The sequence below is a fragment of the Ambystoma mexicanum genome, chromosome 6q, assembly GCF_040938575.1.
Source record: "Ambystoma mexicanum isolate Mex_15411 chromosome 6q, UKY_AmexF1_1, whole genome shotgun sequence".
Lineage (NCBI taxonomy): Eukaryota > Metazoa > Chordata > Amphibia > Caudata > Ambystomatidae > Ambystoma > Ambystoma mexicanum.
Genome location: NC_090937.1, coordinates 1,587,718,627 through 1,587,744,266, shown reverse-complemented (window position 1 = coordinate 1,587,744,266; position 25,640 = coordinate 1,587,718,627). Strand labels below are relative to the sequence as shown.

General features: G+C 49.8%; 1 protein-coding gene across 1 annotated transcript in view; it reads right to left on the bottom strand.

The window, feature by feature from the left end:
- SMYD5 (SMYD family member 5) overlaps nt 1-25,640 on the bottom strand; it is a 338,185-nt gene that overhangs the window by 205,727 nt on the left and 106,818 nt on the right. Inside the window, exon 6 of the mRNA XM_069632308.1 lies at nt 17,786-17,890. Coding sequence (XP_069488409.1) covers nt 17,786-17,890 — 105 coding nt within the window. The remainder of the gene's footprint in view (nt 1-17,785; nt 17,891-25,640) is intronic.

The following is a 25,640-nucleotide window of genomic DNA, read 5'->3' as shown; positions in this document are numbered from 1 at the left end:
ATGGGGTCTGGCATGGATTCACATGCTCATGAATAAAGAATACATAGCAGTACACACATGCACAACCACGGGAGGTGGCAAAGGCTCAACATTAAGCAGTACATCAAACTCAACGTTAAGCATTTTACCTCCTCACCAGGCTCACCTCAGGCGAACAGGTTGCGCAGCACTGCTTGGCCGACCCTGGACTCCTCCCTGGAATCCCGGTCGATGCAGTAGAATTTCGTGAAGGTGTGCGTCGACCTCCACGTAGCAGCCCTGCGTATGTCCAGCAGGGGCACACCAGAAAGGAACGCCGTGGTAGCTGCGATCGCTCTGGTGGAATGGGCTCTCGGACGGCCAGGCAGCGGTCGGTTTGCCAACCGACAGTACATGATACAGCCGGAGAGCCATCTGGAAATGGAAGCCTTCGAGAGAGCCTTCCCCTGATTGACAGGTCCAAAGTTCACAAAGAGTTGTGACGTCTTCCGAAAACACTTCGTGCGGTCCACGTAGAACTTCAGCGCTCTAGCCACATCCAGCGAGTGCAAAGTCCTCTCAGCCGGAGACGAAGGCGACGGGAAGAACACAGGCAACACCAAGGGTTCGTTGAGATGGAAGTCCGACGGTACCTTGGGCATGAAGGAGGGGTGCGTCCTGAGCACTACCCTCGTGTCGTGAAAAGTCAAGTACGGGGCCTTGCAGGAAAGGGCCTGGATCTCTCCCACCCGTCGTGCGGAGGTGATGGCCACAAGAAACGCTGTTTTCCACGACAGAAACTTCAACAGGGCCGAGTGCAGAGGCTCGAACGGAGGTCCCATGAGCTTGGTCAGCACCATGTTGAGCTCCCACACCGGGGCCGGAGCCTTCACCGGCGGGAACGATCTTAACAGTCCCTTCATGAACTCTTTCACCAGACGATGAGACCACAAGGACGTCCGGCCCGTGGTTCTGGTGTATCGGGAGATCGCAGCAAGATGAATCTTGATGGACGCGTGTGCCAGTCCAGCTTTGGCCAGCGTCAGCAGGTACGGCAGTACCTGGGGAGCCGTAATCCGTAGAGGGTTAATCTTCTGTGCGTGGCACCAGACAGAGAACCTCTTCCATTTGTGTCCGTAGCATTTAAGAGTCGAGGACGCCCTGGCCTTTGCAAGAACCTCTCTGCAGTCGGCCGGTATGTCGTATCCTCCAAACTCTAGCGCTGCAGGAGCCAGGCCTGCAAGTTCAGCGATTTCGGGTCGTGGTGGAGGATGGCGCCTCCTTCCCTGGAGAGTAGATCCGCGTCCACCGGCAGCTTGATTGGCGGGGACGCTGACAAGTCCAGAAGGTCCGGGAACCATATCTGCCTCGGCCACGCAGGTGCGACGAGGATCATCCTGCACCATGACCTCTTGAGCTGGTTGACGAGCCGGATTAGCAGTGGCAAAGGAGGGAACGCGTAGAGGAACAGGCCCTCCCAGGGGAACGAGAAAGCATCGCCCATGCTCCTCGCCTGGGGAAACCTGCTGGCGAACCTCCGGCACTTGGAGTTCGTCGCCGTCGCGAACAGGTCGATCTGGGGTGTGCCCCACCGTCGGAAGAGGCGATCCACTAGATCCTGCCGTAGTTCCCTGAGCGCAGCTCCCTGCTGAGTGAGTCGGCGATGGTGTTTTTTATCCCTGCCAGATGAAACGGCACCAGAAACATCCTTTGGGCGACGGCCCAATGCCACAGGTCCTGCGCCTCCTTGGACAGCGCTGGGGACCTGGTTCCGCCCTGTTTCCTGATGTAAAACATGGTGGTGGTGTTGTCGGTGAAGATCCTCACCACCTTGCCCTTGAGGGACGGAAGGAAGGACCTGAGGGCCCAGAACACTGCACGGAGCTCCAGGACGTTGATATGGAGGGACTTCTCCGTCGGGAGCCAAAGGCCTCTCGCGTGCAGGTTTTCGGTGTGCGCTCCCCACCCTTCCAGGGAGGCATCCGTGGTCACTGTCTCCTGGTGGTCTGGGGTCTGGAAGTCCATGCCCGCCGTCAGATGCGCGCGGTTGCCCCACCACCGGACCGCTCGGCGGAAACTCTCGTCGAGTGTGATCCTCTCCTCGAAGCCGCCCGTCGTTTGGATCCAGTGCGCGTCCAGGAACTCCTGCAACGGGCGCATCCGGAGCCTGCACATGGGAATGAGGTAGATGCAAGAAGACATCATTCCGAGGAGGGACTTGATGGACCTCACCTTGGCCGCGTCGGAAACCAACATCCGCTGTACCTTGCCCAGGATGGACCTGGTCCTTTCCTCCGACGGGGAGGCCAGAAGGGACACTGTGTCGAGCTTCGCTCCCAGAAACAGTGCGTTTTGCGCGGGTACCAGGTGGGACTTGGCGTAGTTCACGGAGAATCCCAGGTCCGTGAGAAGTTGGACGGTCCTTGCCGTGTGCTCCACGGCGAGCTCCCTGGTCTTGGCTCGGATGAGCTAGTCGTCCAGGTAGGGGTAGACGTGGATCCCCTCGCGGCACAGCTGCGCCGCCACCGGTGCAAGGCACTTGGTGAATACCCTGGGTGCCGAACGTAGTCCGAAGGGGAGGGCTTTGAACTGGTAGGGACGCCCTTGGACCACAAACCTGAGGAATTTTCGGTGCCCCTTTAGGATGGGAATATGGAAGTAGGCATCCTCCAAATCCAACGACGACAGGAAGTCTCCTTCCTCCAGCTGCCCCAGGACGTGCTGGAGGGTGACCATCCGGAACTTCTGCGCCTTGATGAACTTGTTCAGACGTCGCAGGTCTAGGATGGGGCGCCATCCTCCCGTCTTCTTCTTCACGAGGAAGTATCTCGAGTAAACTCCGGAGCCCCGAAGCCTCTTTGGGACGAGTTTGATGGCGCCCTTCCTGAGCATCGCCTTTACCTCCAGGAGAAGCTGAGGGACGTGAAGCTCTTTCCTGGCCACGGGGGGACGCGCGGGCACCTTCTTTGAAACTCGAGCGCGTGGCCCCGGGCTAAAGCGTCCAGCACCCAACGGTCGGTGGAGATGGACTCCCACACGCTGACGAAGCTCGCCAGCTGGCCTCCCACCGGGGTGCTTCGGTGGGGGCCCGACCCCACGGCCGGTTCAATCCTGTTTCGACGAGGCTTTTCCGCCTTGACCTCCTTGGCGACGACAGCGGGGTCCGCCAGACTTGCCTCGTCCTCTGTAGGCCTCCCGAGACGACGAGCGGGCCGCTTGACGGTAGGTGGAGAAACCGCCACCGGAAACTTTGGAGGCGCCCTTGCCTCCGCTGCTCCGAAAGGGCGTCCGTCGTTGCTGCAGAACCCCAAGGGCCCGGGCCGTCTCAGTGTCCGCTTTAATGGCCTGAAGGGAATCGTCCACTGTTTTCCCAAACAGGTTGTTCCCATCGAACGGCATGTCCAGGACTCTGGTCTGTACGTCTTGACGGAAGTCCGTAGCCTTGAGCCATCCACGCCGCCTAAGGCACACGCCGTTGCCCAACTGGCGGAACCCGGTGTCGGCGATGTCCGTCGCAATAGTGATGGCGTGGTCCGACGCCACCCCACCTTCCTGTAGGATCTCCAGGGCATCCGCCCTCTTGTCGTCCGGTAGGAAGTCCAGCAGGGGAGCCAGTTTGTACCATAGCTCCCTGTCGTAGCGGGCCACGATAGCCAAGGCGTTGGCCGCTTTAATCGTCGTCGCTGCAGACGAGATGACCCTGCGTCCCATAGCGTCCAATTTCTTTCCCTCGCCGTCCGGTGGGGAAGTCGATGTGGAGGCCGCACCCCCCCCCCCCGCTTTCTTCCTGGCCGCCGCGGAGACGACGGAGTCCGGGGTAGGCTGCGCCCGGAGGCACAAGGGGGCCGCGTCCGGGACCCGGTACTTCTTCTCGTACCGGTCTCTTCTAGCTGGCGTCGTGGAAGGGTTCTTGAGGAGGGCGAGGCCCTCATCCCAAATGTCGTCCAGTAGAGGCACCGCGAGGACCGTCTTCCTCTTGGCCTCGCGCCGTTCATAAAGGAATCCTTCCTTTTTCTTCTCCTCAGGGCAGAGTTGGAAAAGCTCGGATGCCCTGGCGATCATGGAGTGGAACGATCCAATCTCGTCGGGCGGAGAAGCCCTGGTGGGAGGTGACGACGGTAGATCCTCGTTGTATACCTCGTCGTCCGTACCCGTCGCTGCCGTGTCAGTCCCCGTATCATCCCCTCGGGTGGACGGGGAGGAGGGCTGGACGGGGCGCGACGGCTGAAAAGGAGGTGGAGGGTGAATCCTTTTCTTGGGCGGGGGAACACCAGAAGGTCCCGGTTCAGGATCCCCCGACGGGAGAGGTTCCTCCGTCGGCAACGGTAGTCTCGTCCTTATCTCTGAGCATAAGGACTGTATAGCCAACAAAATGGCCGCCGAGCTGTCTTGCGGCGCTGGCAGAGGGGAACCCGACGGGCGATCAGGGGCACCGTCGGCACCCTCGACGATGTCGTCGTCACCTGCGTCGGGATCCATCCCGACGGGCCGGTCTTCTTCCACGCCAAGGCCGTGGCTTAAGACCTCGATCAGCTCTTCCTCCGAGGTTGAGGCCGAATCTACGACGACGCCCTGCCCCCCCTTTTTCTTACCCGCCGGGGATTTCACGGGGGTCCTATCGATGGGCACAAAAGAGGACTCCCTCCGAGGTGGCAGGGAGACTCTGAGCCCCGAGGTCGCCACCACTGGTGTAGCCTCCACAGGCTGAGCCAGGGCCGCCGCGACAGTATCGATAGAGGGCTTGGCCGGATGGATTAAGGCCTTCACCACCTTAGGTGCGCTCACCGCCTTATCCTTGAGGGGGGGGGGGACACTGCCTCGCTCCCCCTCCGATGGGGCCTTCGAGCTCGACCGGGGCCTCACCAGGAGCTTCGCCGGGTGCTCGCCTTTCCTCTTACCCGACCCAGAACGTTGGCTCGTGGCTGATGGTGCCGGGGAGGGTGCGCCCTGCCTGGCGCCCGTAGAGCCCGACCGTTCGGCGCTCCCGGTGCCAGCGGACTCGCGGTGCTTGGCCTTGTGTTGGACCCCCGTCGCCGGGGCGTCCTCAAAGGTCTTAGAAGACCGCTCGGATTTCTTCCTCTTCTTCTCGCCTGACGGGCTCATCCCTTCCAGCCAGTTGGCGAGACGTTGATGGCGGTCCTTCATGGTCCGCTCCGACATATTGCCGCAAAACGCACAGTCCTTCTCCACGTGCGTCTTGTCCTCATGTAAGCAGTAGAGACAAAAGGAGTGTTCGTCCTCCTTAAAGACGTTCTGCAGCTGGCATCGAGGGCAGATCCTGAACAGCTTTCCGGGCGTCGAGCTTCCCTTCTCCTGGGCCATGTCCGGGCCTGAGAAGCTTCTGGAGTCCTCCAAAAGCGTAGCTCGACGAAATCTTCACCCTTGAGGGGCGCAGACGAATCCGACACGGGTCCCCGTTGATCGGATGGAGAGTCGGTGGAGCTTGAGGCTCTTTTGACCGAAAAAACGAAGTTTTTGAGAAAAAAAACGTGAAAAAATAGCACTAACGCTCGAGAGCAATAGCACGAGGATCACAACACAAGAACGCGCGGTAAAAATCTGAAGATGGCTGCCAGAGGCGGTGCTTAGGTAGAGGGCAGTCATTGGCTGTGGTCAGTATGACGCAGAGACCAGTGATTGGTTATTACTACGAAAGTCAGATCAGAAACGAAACTGATACTGATTTTTTCTTTACCGAGGATTCCCAGCCTGACGACGGGGAATATTCATGAGCATGTGAATCCATGCCAGACCCCATGCTGGAGAAGTCTGAAGTGGTATCCGAGAACCGCTGTGTTGCTATTCGCAGTCAGACGCGAGGAGCTGAAACACTGACGAACAGCTGAATTGAAGTTTGCCCATTGCTGCCACTGACCTTCCCATTACAGAGCAGGAGTCTCCAGACGTCCTCCCTCTTGTCCACACAACTGAGGCTCAGGAACAACAAGATCTGCAGAGCTGTTTGAACACAAGCCAGCTGGAACCATTTCTTCTAACCAGAGGTACTGTAAAGTCTAGGAGAACTTACCTCTTGTTGTGTAGCCTTGCATGCTCCAAGTTGAGACATGTCTTTGTTACCTTGCAGAGTTGCTATAGCTTTGCCCCTCACAAGCCTCCCAGCTTGTGGCCCTACAGGTGTTCCATTTTCCTCAAATAGTTCAGAAAAACATTGTGCAAGACCTTTTACCTACCTGCAAAGAAGATCTTCAGCTCCCCTAGACATTGTGCAATTAACATTGTCTGCCCTGGCTCCCCGAGTGACTGGCCTTACCTCTGACTCTGTGCTTTATCTTTTCCCCAGGAAAGGGTTAATTTGCAGAACATTGGAAGGTTTCAAAAAGTACTTACCTGTTTATGGATTGTTAACCTGTTTTATTCCTCTACCTAACCTTTGCACCAGACTCTGTATTGCTCTAAATGTACCAGTGATAAATCAAAGTCCGCAATGTCCTCGCTATTTAAGTCACCTGAGGGTGTAGGAAGTGTCTGTGTGCCATACCCAAAGGGCATCATCTGTTTTAGAGAAACTGTGTGCGTTTTGAAGTGCATTTTAAGTACTACATATATTGCGCTCTTCTGAAGAAGGCTTATACAACTGACAGTTAAATTAATTAATTGTTCAATCAAGAAACCTTGAGTGCAAGTTTTTATTTGGATACTTGTCACTGTGAAACTATGTTGCAACCCTACAGCTCACATTGACCCTTCTTGAAATGAGCCTGTCTGCTCAGTCACTCTACGAACTTGTGTAGTACATGCTTACAGCAAAGGTTGGGTTAACTATTGCCAAGTGGACAAGGCTGGTGCAGTCTCCCACAGGGTACTGCATACAATCTTGCCTAACAGCAGGCCAGCGAGGAGGAGTCACCGTAATTGGAGCGGACCATGCAGAGAGCGTGGGACAGAAGAGACCGAGTCCCGGGACCGGCCAAAGCATGAAGAGAGGTTCCCTGGAAGGTAGGGACTTACCAGGGCTCGCTGTTGCGGACAGACTAAAGAAGGGTGGAAGTACCCTAGAGAACAGGACAGAGGTGAGCCTGGGAAAGAGACTTTGAACAAATAATTTCACCACCTCCCCTCCCATCAGAAAAAAAACGTGTAACTGTTATATGGACAATAGCAGTACCTGGCAGGATAGTGAGCCAGGTCTGATATAATGTCAGCCGAGAAGCCTGAGAAAGGACAGGGAAAGAGCGTCATTCCCCTTGGTGTTGGGAAAAGCTGAGGGAGGGAGGGAGGGAAGGAGTGAGTGAGTGAGTATGTATGTATGTATGTATGTATAGTGGGGAAGGAGATTTTCCAGTCCCCTACCCTTCTTCTACCCGAGTGACTGAATGTAAGCAGTGCCCACTGGGGGTCTGGCTGTCCTGATTGGACAGTCACCTTCCCCTTTCTGTAAACTGCGGAGAGAGATTGCAGAGGAGTGTGCTGAAACTGAATAAAAGGTTAGGTTCCTGAGGTGAAAGGAAAGTCGACCACTGGAAAATGAAGTAACCGAAGAAGAAGACAACCATAGATGCCTGCAGACCCTTTGCATCACTGTCACGCCACCAATGCTGTCCTGACCCCAGTTTCTACACGACAGAGGAGCTCCGAAGAGGATGACTCCTTCCCTTTGGCTGGTGAGACCAACCAGACCTTAGACAAACTGCAATTTGAGCCATCTCCCAAGGAGCTGTGCCTTTGCAGAGCAACAGGCCGCGAACACCAGGAGCATCCAACCCATTAGCAGTCCAACGTCTTTGAGAGAGTGAAACTGTCCAAGTCTTTGCTGCGCTCCAGGTGGACTTCAGACACAATCCAACTCATCCAATTCCCTTCACCAGAGTGCAGGACTCCAGGAATACAAGAAGATTGACTGGGCAAATACTGTCCTTTGTTGGTGCTGAGAAAAAGGCGCCAAAACCGCAGACTGATGAGAAGACAAAGAAATCTGTGCCAAGGGTCCTTACTTGAGACTGCTGCTGGGACATCCCATTCACAGTCCTTCCTTTTGTCACCAGACCGAGGAATTAGGAGACCAGGTCCGTCACTCCATGCGTCGCTGCTGCACAGAGGCGAATCCAGCTACAAGCATTTCTACTAACCTAAGGTACAGTGGGGTGAAGGTATTGCTTACCTTGTAACCGCTCCAGAGAGTCGAGTGTGTGAATTGGTGTCCACTCTTACCTCTGACCCAAGCTGCCGGCGTGTGTCTCTTGAGTTCTTTAACAGGGTATACAAAGTTGTGTTAACTCTTCAAGTATCTTTTCCAAGCGACTGAAAGTATCCTCAGGAACGTAAGATTTTGAGCCCTCTCCAAACTGACTTTTGAACATAGTTAGGTTTCGGACTTGAAAGCTTTAGTTTGCCTAGAAAACGCCTCTAGAACATTATGCTCTGCTACTGTATGACTACCCAACCCTTTTGCTTCCTAAAATACTTTATATTTTATGGTTTCGCTAACTAAATACAATTATGGTCTATCTTTGTCTTAACGAGAGTGCCTCGGTCGTACCGATAATACAGTGGAACTCTCATTAGTATCAAACTCTGTACTGCAAGCAACTACCACTGAAGCATTTTTTAAAAAGGTGTTCATAAGTATTCTTAAGTGTATTGGTTATTTGAACGAAGTATATTTTTACCTTCCTTGTGTAAATATAATAAATGTTATATTTTGATATAACTTTATTGGTATAAGTGTTTCTTTGGACTACTGTACTAACTGGCTTCAATGTACTTACCTACAGCTCACATCTTCCTCCTATTATAAGCCCAACTGCTCTGCCTCTACCAAGGTTCCTGGAGTAGTACAAGTTTATAATAAGAGTTGGGGGTCTGTATGCCAAGGGATAGTTTAATGGAGTCTTACCCCAAAGTAGGTGGCCATGGCGTAAGACGCGCTTCTGACCATCTCCTGCCGATCCGGAATGATCCTTGGGTGCATGGCACCTTAATCTTGAATATTCACTACCAAAGATAGACCAGAGTCGGTGGGAACGCTAGCTGCACCGGATGATGGCACTCTGCTCAAAATTCATCAAGTATTTGAGCAGCTACTGCGGAAATTGTGCTGGCGGTGGACGACGCCGCTCGGAATCGAAGATGGCGGCTGCGCGGGCTCGTCGAACAAAGGAACGGAAGGACTGAGGAGGAAGGCTCGCTGCGCACCTTGAGGGCTAGCGTCCCTGATCGGCCGGTACAACGGCCCAGACGACACCGTGAAGAGCCAGAGCAGTGCTGCTGCAGAACCCAGTGGAGAGGTCGCCTTGGTGGCCGATACAGGCCGCCAGTGGCATCGGGAGCGCACGTGCACTCCACAGATGTGGCAGCGCATCAACGCCCTGTGGACTTGATGCAGCAGACGCAGGATACACCCGAGAGGGCCCGAAAGCGGTGCACATAAGGCGGTAGCATCCACCTGGGACTGAAGGGTAGCAGGGGCCAACGGCGGGCGCCCAACATACGTTTAGCACGCCGGCTGACTGGTGAGATTGCGGGCCTTTCCATCTACGGCACCGTGGCTAGGGGTCAGTAGGCCTCGCCTAAAATTGGGGAAATGTCAGACGGCAGGACGGCATCCAAACTTCCCAAATCCAAAGCAAAGCAGCCCACAATGGAAGAATTTACTAAGACCCCGCAACAGATAGAGGGGGCGAGACCTAAGGACAAGATTCCACCGGTTGACACCACTCCTACACGCGCTGACCGGCAGATCCTGTAATAAATTGAAGACCTTAAGGCAACGTGGGAAGGCAAGCTGGAGGCAGCCACTGCCGAACTTAAGGCAGCAGTGGAGCTCAAAATTGGTGCAGTGCAAGAGGAGGTCAACTTGCTTAGACCGGATGTGCAGAAAATGGCAGAACGCACAGATGAGCTGGAGAAAGTAGTGACCATAAACACGACTGCCCGGACCTCTCACGTCTCGGAGATCCATAGCCTGAAGCAGCAGGTGATCAACCTAGAGAACAGAGTAGAGGAGGCCGAAGGGCACGCTCGAAGGAACAACGTGCGCATAGTGGGCCTTCCGGAGGGGAAAGAAGGCCATAATCCAACAGACTATGTTGAAAACATGTTGCAAGAGATAGGAGCTGGGACCTTTACGCAAGGTAAGCGCCCCCCCCTAACCCGACCCACCCCCCCACCTATCCCGACCTGGCCCCCCCCCCCCCTGGCCCCCCAAATTATCGCCAAGATTCTGAACTATCGGGACAGGGAGAAGATACTGGAATACTTCAGAAAGGGGGGGCACCATACAGAGCGCTTCCGCGACAATCTCGGCTTATCCTGATTATACACTTCAAGTGCAGAGGCGGAGGTTGAACTATGTATGGGACAGTGAAGAGGAGATTGTGAGTGGCAGGGAAGCGATACATGCTGATGTACCCAGATAAGCTGAAAGTGTTCCACAACGCGAGAGCTTTGTTTTTTGATAGTCCGGAGGATGCAATGGAATGGTTGGCTGGTCACAATTGCCCAGAAGGAGCGGAAGGCCGACAGAAAGACGAGACTGACAGTGAGGCCTGACCACGGGACCGAGGTGCTGTACATATGGTGAGTCTGGGACTTGATTATAATAATGTGTGGAGATGTGTTAATTCTCAGGAGCGACAAATTTTATTGAAGATGCACAATGTACCATGGCAACGAACAGGAGACAAGTAGGAAGCACTCTTAACCCCAACAGTTAGGACATTAGTTAGGTCACCAAATATTGGTTACACCCGGTCGGGTTCCCGATCTCAGCATTTTCGAGGTGGGACCAAACGCGGGTGAGCCCGAGATCCAGGGATGGAGCCGGGCATTAGTTTGGGTGTGGTTGGGGGGCGGGAGGGAAGGGGGAAGTGTGCAGTGGGGAATAGTTGAGCGGGGGGAGGGGGGCGTGCTAGTTGGAGAGTCCATGTTGGGGGAGGGTGGGGAACAAGCCCAATTCCATGCCGGCCTGGACAGGTATGGAGACTCGGGGAGGGGGGAGGCGGTACACACTTCACAGACCTAGAGCTATGGATAGTCTCCGGATGTAAGAGGTTTCAACAGCTATCTGAAAAGGAATAAGGTAATGATGTACCCGAGGAGGCTGAAAATCGACATAGCATTATTACAGGAGACCCACCATACCAGGGATAAATTAGAGTTGGTCAAGAGAAAGTGGAGGGGAACCACCACAGGAGCTACATATTCAGCATACGCAAGGGGGGTGGTCACGTGGGTAGCACCTCATGTACCATTCCAGCTGCTTCAATCCACGCCAGACCCAGATGGGGGAATGCTAGTGGTGCGGGGGATGTTGGAGAATAGGGAGGTCAGCATCGTGAATACATATGCTCCCAATCAGGATGCAGCGGCCTATTATAGGGCCCTATACGATATAATTAGCCCCCTAGTGGGTAGCGCTACCATCTGGGGGGGGGTGATTTCAATTGCACATTAGACCCCAGGATGGATAGGTCTGACAAGAAACTTGAGAGACCCACCCCTGCGGCAAAGGCACTAACGGCCCTCCTACAGGATTTTGATTTAGACGACATATTGAGGCTGCTGCACCCGAGGGACAGGCAGCACTTGCACTATTCGCCCCCCACCCCCCAACAACTTATATACCAGACTGGACTACATATATGTGTCCTCGGGAATAGCCGGGGAAATGGTAGGCTCGGAGTATAAGGCCAGAGTGCTTTTGGACCACTCCCCCTTGGTGGAGTGGAGGCATCGGCCCCCCAGGGCGAGAATCCCGATGTGGAAACTCAGAGCTGAGCTCTTGCAGGACTCGGGATTCCGAGAGGACCTAAGAGAGGCCATTACCGAATATTTTGACATTAACACCGACAGTGTGCAGTCAGAGGGTACCCTATGGGAGGCGTTCAAAGTGGTAGTACGGGGTGCGGCCATATCTTAGTCGAGAGGGCTCGAAGGGGGCATAGAGCGGGAGCTACAGGAGACAGAGAGGGAGCTTGAAGAAATAATACCGACAGGGGGCACTTCACAAGAAGATACGGCGAGAGTGGCCCTACAGCAGGCTAGCAGTAGGCACTGGGACAGGCTCTGCAAGTTAAATTATAAAAAGTACATTGGGAGGCAACATGCGGGGGGAGATAAACCGGGCAGGCTGCTGGCGTGGCTATACAAGAACGAAACGCTGCGCCCAGTGATCAGGGAGATGATGGACGAAGACGGCCAGACCTGGGTCAATGAGGGATTTCTTCGATTCTACAGGCGCTTATATGAGGACATGGGGGAGGAGACGGGGCAAGAGACTCTGGAAACCCTGGAGGACATAGGACTGCCCAAGCTTAGTGACCAGGAGTGGGAGGATCTAGACGCCCCAATTACCCTTGAAGAACTTGAGATGGTGCTACAGCACCTACCCATGTGTAAGGGGGGGTCAGATGGGATCCCGAGTGAATTTTACAAGACATACAAGCAGGAGGTGCTCCCCCCCGCTGCGCGCCATGTTGAACGAGGCGTATGAACAGGGGAGGCTGCCGGAGTCCCTTAGGTAGGCAGTAATAATCCCGCTCTTGAAACCGGGCAAACCAAGCTCGGACTGCGGATCCTACAGACCCTTGTCCATGCTCAACCAGGATAGTAAGATCCTTACTGCCGCGTTAGCAAACAGGCTTAAACACGTCATAGGGAAATCGGTCCATACTGACCAAACAGGGTACGTACCAGGCAGGAATATAACAGACAATCACAGGAGACTCCACCACATAATTGAACAAACAGAAAAAGACCCGGGCAAAATGGCGGTAGTCTCGTTGGACTCCATTAAGGTGTTCTATTTGGTGATGCGGCCGTGGCTGCTGGCGGCGCTGAGGGAATATGGCATGGGGCCACGGTACTTGAGGTGGCTTAGAATGATTTATAGCTCCCCAATCGCCAGGGTTAAAACTGGCGCCATGATCTCAGACAAATGGCAGCTCAGCAGAGGCACGAGACAGGGCTGCCCCTGGTCACCCATGCTGTACATCGTTGCCCTGGAGCCGCTGGCACTCTGCCTCAGACAACAGCATGGAGAGATTGGCATCCCCAAAAAGGGAGGGACGCACCTCACTTCGCTGTATGCGGACGACATCCTGTTATACCTGCACTTCCCAGAGGAAAACTTGCAATTTGTCCTGGAGGTGATGGAACGTTATACCACCCTCTCGGGCATAGCGGTGAATCCCAGGAAATCAAGCATGTTCCCCCTGGGGAGATACAGAAGGGTCCCAGAGAAGCACTTGCCGGTCTTGCCGATTCCCTGGCATGCCAGGACTTTTAGATATCTGGGCATCGATATATACCACTTGGTTGAGGACAAAAACAAACATAACACAGAGCGGGCAGTGGTAGGCATTAAGAACATCATGGGGTTCTGGTGTAGACTCCCCCTGGCCATGATGGGTATGACAGCTCTGCTTAAGATGGTGGTTTTGCCGAGACTGCTGCATTTTTCTGTGAATATTCCATACATGCTCCCTAGACGGTTTTTCGGGAAACTCCACAGTATATGTAGGGGCATCATCTGGCACAATACCATAAATAGGGTGGCCTTATGGAAGATACAAAACCCGAGTGACAAGAGGGGCATAAACTTACCAAACTTTGAGCTATACTATCTAGTAGGACAGCTTCAGTATGTGACCAGGTGGCTGTCCGAGGAAGAGTCCGCCGAGACCAGGCTTCTGTACAAGGACTCTGCCCCTTACTTCTCGTCTTGAGGGAGGTGGTGTGGTTGCCTAAAACCGTGGTGCAGGGGAAGGCAAGGCTCCTAACTCTGGTCTGGGACATCTGGAATAAAACATGGCAGCTGGTGGGAATCCCAACCCCATACTCCCCGCAGGTGCCGTTGGTAGCGGTATGCAGGGAGGACCCACAACTGACAACAGTGATCTGTAAATTTTGGGAATCAACTGGACGGTGTCCAGTCAACTCGTCGAAAAAAAACTGGTCGACTGCAATTTGGTCGACGCAATTTGGTCGAAAACCATTTCGGCGAATTTTTTTTTTTATTTATATATTTATTTTTTGGGTTTTCGTTTTGTTAAAAAATGGGTTTTTAGAGAAAAAAAGGGGGTTGGGGGGACCCCCCCCCCAAAAAAAAAAAAAAGGGTTAAAATAGAAAAAAAAAAATTTCGACGAAATGGTTTTCGACCAATTTGATTCGACCATTTGTCTGGTCGACCAATTTTTTTCGACGAATTGACTGGCAACCAACTGGACTTGTGACCCTTGGGGATGTATGGCAAGAGGGTGAGGCATTAGACTTCAGTAGGCTGATGGCAGATCCCAGGGTGCACGTAGGCCAACACATTACCCATACTAGAGTCATCAAATGGGTGTTGGACTGATGGCCTGCGCAGGTCCTATCCGAACAACCAGATACGGCCATCGAGACAATGTATGATATTTCGGAGGGTGGGCATGAAGTGTCCCACATATACGAGTTACTGATCTCCAGGGTGGGTAAGGAGATGGTGCAACTGAGACGGGATTGGGAGGAGGAGGCGGGAGAACCCCTACTAGATGGACAATGGGACAGAGTCCAGAGGTACCACAAGAAGGTGTCTCGCAACACAAGGCTTCAGAAGATACAGCTATATGTCACCCATATGGCATATATGACCCCTCGGTAGGATTGCCAAGTTCGGGACCCCAGCGATGCAAAAGTGCCCACGGTGCAGGGAGGTGGAAGCAGGGCTGATACATATGTTCTGGGCTTGCCCGGAGGTGGGCAGATTCTGGACAGAGATCAGGCTACGCCTGGCAGAGAAAGGGATTGCATTGGAGGTGGAATCAGTATGGGCTCGTTTGTTGGGGGTGTTCGCCAGAGCGCGTAACCTAAAGCACGCTAGCAAAATTAAGGACCTGGCCTACATCCTGGCCAAACGAAGAATCGCAATGTGTTGGAAGGCCGCCCAGCGCCCCAGGATAGAGCGTGGTGGGCAGACCTCCTAAAATGGGTGGATGCAGAGACGACAGTATCGTATGAAGCAATCAGCAGGGGTGGTGAGGAAGAAGTGGGACCCTTGATAGAATGGAGACAACTGGTGGCCACACTAGCAGGCACCCCCAAGGTGGGACCCAATGAGGACACTGCACAGGAGACGTGAGAGCAAAATGAGATATCTGGGGCGGGCGGCATGGGAATAGGGTCTCGAGTTAAAGGGGAGGGGGGAGGACTGCAATGTTGGATGTATGACTATATTGCAGTAGACTTGAAAGTACATGTCCTCTATGTTGCTATGTTTGGTGTGTTAATTAAAATAAAAAATAAAAAAAAATAAAAAAGTCTTACCCCAAGTGGACTTTAGGAAAACTCCCCCAACAATGGTCAATAAGGAATGCTAATGTTTTGGAACATGGAACTTTGAGTTGAACCAAGAACATGTAGTCCTCTGAGATTTTTTGCTTGCAACTTTGTTTGCACCACGGAAAAGGATTGTGAGCCATTACCTCTGGGAACAATCCCCAGTGTTATTGGAACCACAAGCTGCTGTCCGGAAGACTGTCATTCTTCTGGACCTAGAGGAGACACCAATTCTTTAGTTCGTTTTTAAGTGTAAGGAAAGGAAATAGGTTTCTGACACAGGATGGTGGACTCTTTATTTATTTTCTCTGAGATTCTGACAGACTCCTTAGTATTTAGTTGAGGCAGGAAAATCCCTCTTAAATATAGAGAAAGTGAGGGTTTTCCTTTATTTAAGAAAAGCCTTTAACAACAAATATGCCACCTCTGTATCAGTCTCATACTTTTGCACCCTTACAGTGGTTGTGGGCCCTCAATGAGTCCACACAATATGGCACACACTAATTCAATTTACACATCAAGTATAAAACATACCGTTTTGTGTTACAGGCCTTCTGTACACACTGAAAAATGAATCCAACAGTTTGCATTATGATACTATATGTTACAAATCCATTCATCATAGATCCATTAAATGTCACTTAGCCAGCATGCACGTAGATTAAATGCAATAAAAGATGGAGCCAGGTCACAAGTTAATCCCCAACCTAAGCAGTCCAAGCCCTTATAAGAATAAGGATTTGTGCCATAAAGTCACAGGAGCCGCAATGTTTCTTCTCTGAAGGGAGTTTCGGCAGGTAAAAATTAATTTGTGTTGGTGATAGTTGCTCAAGTTCTTCAAGTTCTTCAACAATTTTACTAAAGGTCAGTAAACGTTTTCTTATATTTCAGGTAACTCTACCCAGGTTCGACGACCAAAAGGTGAGTGAAGTCGAATAGAATGCAGGAGATAAAAGGGACGTGTTCCCAAGGGTATGCTATGTAGGGAGGGGGTGCGGGGGAAAGATACACTGCTTTAACTTAAAGTTACTCCCCACCCCGACTCCTATTTTCCCAGGTCTTGTGGATCGTCTGGGGATTGCAGAGGCCCAATCTTCCCCCGTTAGTTCTGGTGAATGACGCCCACGAGCTGCAGGTTTGAGGATTCTCCTGGTCGGTGCAATATGAAGATACACACTCTGGCGAAGGTGCAAGAAACACTGAGGCAGACCTCCTCAGGACACTTCCCCTGTGTGTGGAGATCCTCCAACCTGTGATGTCTGGCATCCTCGTCCTTCAAGTCGCGGTCACAGAAGCTGCTTCTGGACAGGATCCCTTGATGCAGGTAGGCTAAAATACGTGCTGGGGCGACTTGTGGCACAAGCTGGCCACCACCGAAGTTCCGGACTTTAACGCTGAAACGTAGCCCAAGAGAGCTGGTCAGTCCACCGGGCAGTCCAGGGACACATCTGAAGGCATTGAGACTAGTGGGTCCAACTAGTTCAAGGTCTTAACCACGGCTCAGGGTCTCTGGTAGTCGCACAGGGATTTATCGGGCCAGGCACAGGAAGGGATGCTGAGCACTGCAGGAGACTTCAGATCTTCAGCAGTCCGTGCTTCTTCCAAGGGATTCTTGGCTCTAATGATGATCTGCCATAATGGTTGCAGTGGTCCCCTTCCTATCCAAAACTTGAGCATGAAGCAAGTCCAAGCCAACCAATGGTAAGGACCTGCACCATTCAAACAGCCAGTAGACGTCCAATCAGGGACAACTAGTGATTTCAAATGTACCCCACACCTAGACTTTCTGGCACCACAGATGTGGAGTGTGACTAGTCAGTCCCAACCCCTTCCTGGCCACACACAAAGGCATCACTAGCCTGCGAAATCAGCAGCTTTCCAGAGGATTTCCTGACCCTGGAAGGCAAAAAGAAGGCAGAAATATGGCCAAAGAACAAACAAATAATTTTGTGGAACGGTCATTTTAGGGCACAAGCCAAGTTTAGTTGCCATTCGCAGTAAATGCAAATGTGACACTAAAAATCCATACTGGTGCCACCTGCTTCTCTTATGCACACTGTCAAAGTAACCAAAAGTAGTTCCTAATATACGGTATGTCCTTTCTCTGGAATGATGAATCCATGAAACCACATCTCCTCCTTATGATTCACCGTTCTGAAACTGAATTATTAAATAATTAAAAACATGCCTTGCCTTTGGTGGATAAAAGAATACTACATTTGTATTCAAGTAATCAAAGTACAGGTAAGAAGAAACATTATGGAGAAAGAGGATGCCAAAAGCAACTTGGGTGGGGTAGGGGTATGACCCAGTTTCTATTGTGGGAAAAGGAAAGCAGTAAACCGAACAGAACACTTGATAGAAACCTTTTTGGGTTAGGAGGCATGATGCTGGTGTATTGCAATCATGCCCTGTTGACCTATAATCCAGTATGGTTTAAGTAACTGACGTCCATTTCTCCAGGTTGTGTAGCAAATAGCTAAACAAGAAACATCAAGTACAACAATGCAGAATAACATGAAACATACTTTCTGGGACTTAGCAGATCCTTACTTTAAACTTGTCCCCCAGTAGTTTGTGAACAATCTCCTCTTCCTCATTGCTAGTCTTACTGCAAAACTGCGAGAAGTAATTCATCCACCGGTCCTTGTCCTTTGCCTGAAATACAAAAGGAAAGAAGAAATTGTATATGTTAATTGTTAGGTAAGAATGTATGTAGTACCTTTTGGGTGCACTACAACAACCCAGACGTCCCGGCAAAAGTAATCCAACCTTTGTTTGTTAATTCATTTATAATGAGCGCCAGACCCGAAGGTATCAGGGCGCAACAGTACAGGATATGCAAGGCTTAGGTTACAGGGTTACATAGTATGCAAAGCAGAGGTCTATTGGCATAAGTCTGTACTACACAGGTTGGTAGTGTGGTCAAGTAGCCAGGCTTATCTCAACAGGGGTCAATGTGAGCTGTAGGGGAGTTACACAGATCACAGTGACAAGTATTCAAATAAACTCTTACACACAAGGTTTCTTGAGTAAACAGTTAATTTATTTAGCAGTCAGGTAGAATAAGCCTTCTTCAGAAGGGAGCAATATAAAAGTAACACACAAATACACTGCAATACTGTATACACTTAGTTTCTAAATCAGTAAAGACTCTTTTGTGGTGGCCCACCGACAACGTACACCCTCAGGTGACTTCAATAGCTAGAGTGCTTGGGACATTAATATCTTACTGTTGGCATTTAGAATACTCTTAAAGTTGGTAAAAGGCAAAGATTATTATTAGAACAAGAGACCACAAATATTCTTAAGCAGGCAAATACTTTCAGATCCTCCAATAAGAGTCATTCAGTGAAAAAAGCTAAGCCAAAGTCAATAGGCAAAAATCTTATATAGGATGAAGCACTTCTGGTAGGTAAGTAGAAACGTCTTTGCATAATGTTTTATAAGTATTTGAAGAAAAGAAGAATCAAATATAGGGCCACAAGATGATTAGACTTGTGAGCAGTAGAAGATGCAAGCAACTCTACAAGTTCTCTCAGACTTTACAGTACCTTTGTATTGAAGAAAAAGTGCAGCAGATGACTTGTTCCTGTGCAACTCTGCAGATCTCACTGTTCCTGGGCCTCAGTCTTGGGGACAAAAGGGAGGACTTCTGGGGACTCCTGCACTGCAATGGGGCGGTCACCGCTCGCAAACGACAATCTTGAGTCCCACCAACTCAAGGGGAGAAGCCGTCCTTGCAGGGCTTCTCCAGTAGAGACGAATTCGGAGCTTCAGCACAGCAACACGTCGTCACCGGCAAACCAACCGTCCAGGAGTTCCAGCAGGCATCTCTTCCAAGTTCTTGTTCGGATTCCTTCGTCCAGTGGTCGTCTCTGCCTTCTAAGCCAAAAAGCTTTGCCTTTTATGCAGGTTTCTCCCATTCATTCCAGCCTAGATGTCGGTCACCCAGCAGGGTGGATGTCCGGGCCGGACAGCCAGCCGGCCAATCACCCAAGAGTGCATTCCTGCCTCCTAGGAGACAGGGGCACAGGGAGTTTCGGGCACCTCCCTCAGTTCCTGCCCGCGCCAGACACGCTGGAGCCAGAAGCGGGCTCCACTCGTGAATCCCGCCAAAGACAAAACTAACAAAGGGACCAAACCTGGTTTGGCGCGCCGAGTAAATCTCAAGCAGGACCTTTCCACAAAGAAATGGCAAAAAAAGAAGACGACCAGGGCCATTTTGACAAAAATGACACCCATGGGTGCTTTACCGTGGTTGCGAATGCAGCCTGCAGTAAAAACACACAACGGTAGTAAAAAGTAAACAACTGCCACCAGCCATTCATCGAGGAAAGGGTAACATAAAATGGTTACATGAGAAGCTAGACAAAGGGGATACTAAGTTACCCCTCCAGAACCCTATTGTAAGATAGTGTGTGCTGGGTCTAGAAAGTTACAAATGTAAGTAAAGTCAATTTCACTTCACTGCTCTTGGAAACAGTAGTTGAACCAAGAGGAGGTATATTCAAACCTTTGGGAAATCTAAGAGACTTCCCTGCGCCACTGCTCTGAAGGTGCTGTGTGACAAAATGTAAAAGATGATGCCTATGGAGTCTGTCAGACTCCACAACCAAAAGAAACACAGAAAACAGAGAATTAAAAGTACAAAGTCTCAAAGTTCAGCAAAAGAGCTGGGGGTCTCTAAGGTGGGAGGAATTTAACACTAAACTGAAAATTCTCCCCAGCATCTTTGGAGAAAATCTGAGGTCTTTTTACTGAACTTGATATTTACAGTGTTGTCTTAAATTAAATTGTTCTAGAGCATCAGGATTCAAAAGCCTATCTAATATAGTTTTTAAGGCAGTTCCAGAATTGCGTGGTTCAGTTTTATATGTGCTAGTTAACAATATTGCACTCGGCTAGCTACTACATAGACATTGGTCACATCTTTAAAAAGGGGAATTGAACAGATCCATCCACTTACTGACCTATTTGCTCTTCCAGATGCACCAAAAAAGGTCTTGCGTTCTTTACCTTTAGAGAATTGAAAGTTGGTTCCAAGAAAAAATAAAAAAAGATGGGACCTAATCATTAAACTGGGTTTAGAAGATCTATGATTACAACCATCAGCAGTGTTTTGCTGTATACCATTAAATAGAAGCCGTTCAAGGCATAAATGATTATGTGTCGCCTTTTTAGACCTCACTACTGCATTTGATATTGTCATTAGAAATGAATTGTGGCACAAGCCATATGCTCAGGGTCTTACTATTAGGATTTTGAAACTGATAAGTCTATTTCACGCATTGAATCAAGTTGCACTTCATTCAAATGATTCTTTCACTCAAGCTATACAAAAAATGAAGGGTCTCAAGCAGGGTTGTGTTTTTGTTCCTTGCCTTTTCATTTGTTTATCAGACCCTCCAGGATATTGCGGCATGAAATTTTATATTTTGAGGAATAAAAAAAAAAAATTGTGTGGCACAATGTTTATTTTCATGCGGTATGTGCAACACATTTCTTAAATTGCCAGGAGGCCAGTGTATGATTATTAGCACCTTTTGTGTGTTGCCTCTGCTATATTGTAATCCAAAGTGTCCCAGATGTCCGAAGCGTGAACGAACAGTGTTTTTTTTTTTTGCGCTTTTTTTGAAGTGCAGGCCCATTTGTAGTATCCTGCATGCCGCGCAACCCTTATGGAATGCCCTATGGAACATAGAACCCAGGGGTTTGTAGCTTCTGGGAGTGACTGCTGGTAGGGATCTTCAGGACAGGAGCTTACACTGGATGGATGCACATTCCCTGCTCTCCGGTCTACCACCTATACCTGTAATTAATAAAGAACATTCTGTTTGTACTCGCATGGTCCTGAGTGGTTCCTGCTTCTCCTGTGATCCATGAGAATACACTATTTTAGAATATTAACTTTATTTATAGTTATCATTTGTAACAGAGTAAATATACTCCTTCCATGGGGTGTCAGACAGGCAGTAGTGAATCTAGCATTTTGGAGGGCGGACTTCCTCACACTCCCCCAGAGACAGTCTATGAGAAGGTACATTTTATAAAGCGCTGTTAAGTGTTACATTTTCGTCACTCCCCTCCCTCTCTCTTTTACTATGCCTCGCTCGCTTTCTCTCTCCTCCTCCCACCCATACAGTCCCCATCTGTTTATCAAGCCATTTTGCCAGTCTCTCTCCTTCCGGCTTCCTCTTCTTTGCCTTCATCCCTCGCTCTCTCCCTATTCTGCGTCCCTTCACTTGGTCTCTATCATTTTCTCTCTCTGCTGTCTCATCCCTTCAGATGCTCTCCTTCTTCCCATTCTGTGCTTATACATTTCTTTGACCCCTCACTGCTTCTCTTTGTCTGCTACGCTATTATTCACTTCTCTTTTCTCACTAGTTCACCCTCTCACTAGTTCTGTGTTCATCTAGTGATTCGTTTTCCCCTTTACTCCTGCTGTCTATCATTTTCTACCGTTTCTCCTCTCCCCTCAAACAGTTCCCTTATCTTACCAATGCATCACCTTTTCCCATCATTTTCTGGTTTCCTCTTTTGCTTTCTCTCCATCTACCCCATCTTTTCCATAGCTCGCTTGTTTTATCTTGCTTTATGGCGCTGCTTTTTTCTTGCTTTTTCCTCTATCTTTACCCTTTGTCCTATCACCATTCCTTATTCTTCATAAATGTTAGGAAAGATAGCAACTTTCCCTCTATATTCTTTGCAGGCCCAAATATTTTGCTTTTGAACCGGTCCCGACTATGGTCAGGGAAGTTAAGCCTTCAACTCATTTTGTTATGGGCAACTGACCAGTCCTTCAGACTACCAGTACTGGTAAACTATATTTCCCTTCTGTCTTTTTACCTTTTAAGTAACTTTTTAACAGTGTACACAGCATTTTACAAAGCAGTGCAGTAGGGATACTTTTTTTTTATCACCCTAGTCTTTTACATTTGGGAGTTTTAGTAAATTTTAGCTGGTGAGAGAAATTATATTTTTACAATGTTTGCATAGTTTGTGCACATTCGTGTTTACCGCATAAGGCAAGTGAAAGTGTCTAGTGCCCTAAAATGGCCACGCCACGAGCTTGGCGCTTGGCCATATTGTTGTTTGGCCTTGTTCCTGCCTTGCCAGGTCAGGAAATCTCATATAAAGGCATCAACTTTCCCGATAAGGTCTCTTTTTTCGCGGGCTAGTGATGCCTTTGTGTGTGCTTGGCGCAGAAAGTGGGTGGGATTGTCTGGGCCCAGAGAGTCTGAGTCTGGGGCATGTGTGAAACCCACAGCAGTCCCGATGGACCACTGCTGGCTGTTTGAATGGTGCATATCCTTACCATTGGTGGACTTGGAATTGGATTTAGACGAAGAGGACGACTCCTGGAGCCATTTCTTCAGACCAGCGTTGGAGCCAAGTATCCTGTGTAGAAGAGCAGCCGACTAAAGATCCGTGGATGACTCCCAAAGAGGCCTAGCATCCCCTCCTGTGTTAGGCCAGTTGAAGCCCTGCTGGACAACCTGGTCTGCGAAGGCCCTGAGCAATATTTCAATACTTAGGACTGGTGGGACCAACCAGTCATGATGCATTATCGAGGATCCAGCCACCATGGGCCTTTGGAAGTGTCCCTGGACCACCCAGTGGACTGACGAGCTCTCCAGTGGGCAACCTCATGTTATGAATCCGATGATGTCATCACTGCTTTCCCGGGGATAACCTCTTCTCATGTAGCCATGGTACGGCAGCCGCAACCGGATTCTTACCCTTTCTCCTTTGCATAGTCTTTGGGAGACTATGCAAAGGAGGATCACATGGGGGAGGCTGACATCATCGGACGAGACATGGTATCACCTTTCCCTTATAGGGACGGTGCCTCCATTCCCCATGCCTTAATGGCATACTGTGGTAAACCTTTTCTACAGCCCACAAGGCCTACTGACATTTTTCAATACTCCATGAGTAAGCTACCAATAACTGCCTATCGATCCCATATGCATAGAAATATTGGGACGAGGAGACTGAACAGAGAAGCACATTATGCGCGCTAGTGTTTATACACCCGTGATAGGTGCCAGAATATTTAAAAATACCAACCAGCATGGAGAGTGAAGGCGTTGCCTGGGAAAGCTTCATCCTCACAGTGTGGACCAAGGGAAGATCGAGCCAACAAGCAGATCGTGGAGCCAGCCAGCTCATGGGGACGGTGAAGGAAAGAAGAATGCAGAACCTTGTTTGCTGTCTGAGAGCCGCGCCAGGAAGAAGAGGGAAGTCTCCCTGACGGCTGTAGATGTCGAGCTGCAGTTCCGAAGCCGCCCAAACACGGAGAAGAGCTCCACAGCAAGGTGGGAGCTGCAAGGGATATAGGAGCAGCTGTGCCAAGCCAAAAATCTTGTGAAAGGAAAGCAGGTTCCTGGAACGCTGCAATGAGTTTATCGCGGAAGAGTTGGAGAACGCCAAGGAAAGCCGCTGAGTCCCGAGAAAGGAAACTGGGACACCGAGGCTCTTCAGAAACATTCTCAAGGACAGATGCAAGCAAGTGAAGTGAATGAAAGGGAATTTGAGACACAATGTCTTCGGAATAATAACAAAGTGAATGCGAGAAATATACAACAAGGTGAATGCAAGGCAAAGTCAAGTTTGCAAGTGTGTAAAGTGAAACATATGAAGAACACCCTGGCAGGAAAGCACACCAGGCAAAGTCATGTTTGCAAATGCGTAAAGAACCCACATGAGAACGTCCTAACAAGGGAGTACTCCAGGCAAAACAAACTATGTTGTATTGCTGACCAGAGAACCCCCCTCAAGGAAGACTCCTACCCTTAGGAGTTTCTAAGTGTTTTAAAATGGGGAAGGGAGACAGCTCTCCAGGAGTGAACTGTGATGCCAAGAGAAGGGAGTTATCCTCTTGGGCTATGAAGAACATTGGTTGTGTAATTGATTCATTGTGCTGGTGAAGAGAAACCTGGGGAAGGGAACCATCCACTGGAATTGTGAACCTTTGTGTTGGAGTTACACTTTTCATTTTATCTTGAACTTTTGTGCCCAAAGACTTTATCCTCATAACATTAGAGTTACTTGTAGAGATTTAAGGCTAGGGTAGGATTTTGGAGACAGCAGATTTTGCTTTGGACATCTTGACACAGGAGAGACCATTTGGTTTTGGTTGAGGTAGGGTAATACCTCCAAGGTTATGGATAGCTAGGCATTTCGATACTCCCTTTCATTCTGAATAAATGTTTATAGCCAACACTATGAGCCCTGTGTCCGCATCTCATTCCTTGCTCCTCACACTCAGTAGATCATTGCAGGAATTTCAGTGGTTGCCAGCTCATTGCAGAAGTTGCCTTCGTGCAAAGTTATAAATATGTGTTTTGTTTTCCTCTCAGTGTAAACTGTATGGAAAATCCTTTACCCAATTTCCATTGTGAGTGACTTGTGCTCTATACTACTGGCTACATCTCCTAAGAGCGAAGACTACGTGGTCAGTCATACTACTAGTACTGGTTTATCTACCTTCTGATGAAACTCTACTTCTCAATAAGAGGTTGGTCTCTTTAAACCCTGCAACAGTGGTAGTAAAAAAAAGTGGTGATGGGGGCAATCCAGAGTATTCTACATCGGGAGGGGAATCAGGAGTGGGCAAGGGCCAGCTTGTCTAGTTTAGACTGGAATGGATATGGACGATCCAGAGCGGATAAAGATTTGGAGGGGTTAGCAATAGGCTAGCAAGTGCATGAATTTTTCAATGTATCCTTTAGCGGTCTTGGATATCTGCTAGTCTAGAGGAGTCACATTTGGCTTCCTAATTTAAGCATGGTAGGCTCTTCTGTGTTTTCCATATATTTTACCATCTGGTTTCTAGGGTTCTCTGGGTGGCTTTAATATAGGTATGTGCTCAGAAAATCATTTATGGCAGAGGATCTCTTGGACTGTTTAGAGGGTTGAATGGGAGAAATATAGCGCAAGTCAATGTGGATCTTGTAATCAAGTTCCTTACTGCCAAGGTTAGAACAGTAGAGAATGCTGCCTTCAGGGTTGGGGTGTGTGCTAAGACTATGTGAGGTAGGATACCCTTTTCAATAACAATATGAAATAAATTTGGGGAGATAGGGTGGGGTTTAGAAGGGCCCAGTGAGGTTATGCAGAAAGCAGCTTTGTGTGATCTATACAATGAAGATAGCGAGAGGGTGGACGTCACGTTATTGAATGTTCTATTTACTGGGAATTGTTAAGTGTCACAAGCAGGGATTAAATGAACACAAACAAATACAGGTAGCCTCAGTTTCCAGTATCTTCGACCAATCCCTTTGACAAATTCATAAATGATGCTGTGAAGTGTCCATTGCCCCCAACGGTTACAACATGGGTTTTGGTTTTGGGTCTATTTGGCCTAAAACATTTGACGTAATCACATTTGATTTAATTTATT